The 1,974-nt window shown below is 58.2% G+C and overlaps 1 protein-coding gene across 1 annotated transcript; it reads left to right on the forward strand.

Annotated features, from left to right (window-relative positions):
- Positions 1–290: 290 nt before the first annotated feature.
- ACTRT2 (actin related protein T2) lies at positions 291–1,711 on the forward strand. The gene has a single exon (XM_025427409.3). The coding sequence runs from the start codon at positions 494–496 to the stop codon at positions 1,625–1,627; it is 1,134 nt and encodes a 377-aa protein (XP_025283194.1). The 5' UTR covers positions 291–493; the 3' UTR covers positions 1,628–1,711.
- The last annotated feature ends 263 nt before the right edge of the window (positions 1,712–1,974 follow it).

A 1,974-nucleotide genomic window follows, 5' to 3' on the forward strand; every position in this document is an offset into this window, starting at 1 on the left:
TCTTTGTCACCCCACAAATAGCAGCTCTGTGGGAGAGAGACCTCAGTCCCCTGGGTGGGCCCAGGCTGGGCTGCTTCCCTGGGTTCCAAGGCTGGGCCCCAGTTCACAGGCCCATCACCACCACCAGTGGGTCTGGCTTGCCCTATGCCAGGAGGAGTCTCACCAGGGAGTGAGCACTGGGGGCTCTGGGGTGCCACCCCCTGAAGGCCCTCAGCCACTGGCCCAAGATAATTGTTGCCTGGGCTGGATTGTTACACGTGACACTGTCATCCCTGAAAAGGCGGTGGCCTCCCTGGCTGCCTGAAAGCAGAGCAGATCTGCGGCGAAGATGGAGGACTCTCAGGGCCCAGCCACCTGCTAGCCCCCCCCGGGAGTCACTGCAGAGCCGTGGAATCCTGTGCCCTTAAACTTCCACAGGGGCCTCTTGCATCACAAAGTGGCTGAGAGAGTTCTGTCTTTATTTTGGTGAAGCACAGAAGAGGATGCTGCAGACATGTTTAATCCACATGTATTAGATTCTCCAGCTGTGATTTTTGACAATGGCTCTGGACTCTGCAAAGCAGGCTTGTCTGGAGAGATTGGGCCCCGCCATGTCATCAGCTCTGTCATAGGGCACCCTAAGTTCAAGACCCCTTCGGCAGGAGCCAATCAGAAGAAGTACTTTGTGGGCGAGGAGGCTCTGCACAAGCAGGAGGTCCTACAGATGCACTACCCCATCGAGCGGGGCCTGGTCACCGGCTGGGAGGACATGGAGAGACTCTGCAAGCACCTGTTCGAGTGGGAGCTGGGGGTGAAGGCCAGCGACAGGCCTGTGCTCATGACGGAGCCCTCACTGAACCCCAGGGAGGCTCGGGAGAAGATGGCCGAGATGATGTTTGAGAACTTCAATGTGCCTGCCTTCTACCTGTCGGACCAGGCCGTGCTGGCCCTCTACGCCTCGGCCTGCGTCACAGGCCTGGTGGTGGACAGCGGGGATGGGGTCACCTGCACTGTCCCCATCTTTGAAGGGTACTCCCTGCCCCATGCAGTCACCAAGCTCTACGTGGCAGGAAGGGACATCACAGAGCACCTCACCCGGCTGCTGCTGGCTAGTGGGCGGTCCTTCCCGTGTGTGCTGGACAAAGCCCTGGTGGATGACATCAAGGAAAAGCTGTGCTACGTGGCCGTGGAGCCTGAGAAGGAGCTATCCCGGAAGCCAGAGGAGGTCCTGAGAGAGTACAAGCTGCCAGACGGGAACGTCATCTGTGTCGGGGAGCAGCTGTACCAGGCGCCTGAGGCCCTGTTCGCACCCGACCAGTTGGGCATCCAGAACCCAGGCCTCTCGAAAATGGTCTCCTGCAGCATCAGCAAGTGTGATGCAGACATCCAGAAGACCCTTTTTGGGGAGATTGTGCTGTCCGGGGGCACCACTCTGTTCCAGGGCCTCGATGACCGTCTCCTGAAGGAGCTGGAGCAGCTGGCTTCCAAGGGGACCCCCATCAAGATCACTGCTCCCCCCGACAGGTGGTTCTCCACTTGGATTGGGGCTTCCATTGTCACCTCTCTGAGCAGCTTCAAGCAGATGTGGGTCACCTCCGCAGATTTCAAGGAGTTTGGGACATCCGTGGTTCAGAGAAGGTGCTTCTGAAGGGCTCTGGGCAAGGGGTAGGAGTGGGCAGTGAGCTTGCCCCTTGGCATCAGCAGGATGTTCAATAAAAGACAAAACAGTGCAGCCTCCGGTCATGTCGGGCTGTTTATTCTAGGTGGCACCAGAATAATTTCTGACCCTGGTGGTGATTCCCTTCTAAGTGGCCGCCCCCGCGCCCTTGAGGGGTTGAGGCTTTGTCCATCTGCAGAGTTTGTACCAAAGGTGGGGCCCTGGTTTCTCCATTTTAAATGTGTCTTGGATGGTCTGAGATAGTCAGCCCTGATTGGGGGCAGGAACACATGGGAATGCTGCCCTGTTCTGGGGGCCAACAGAGTCACCTGCTGGGT

Source organism: Canis lupus, chromosome 5 (assembly GCF_003254725.2).
Source record: "Canis lupus dingo isolate Sandy chromosome 5, ASM325472v2, whole genome shotgun sequence".
NCBI lineage: Eukaryota > Metazoa > Chordata > Mammalia > Carnivora > Canidae > Canis > Canis lupus.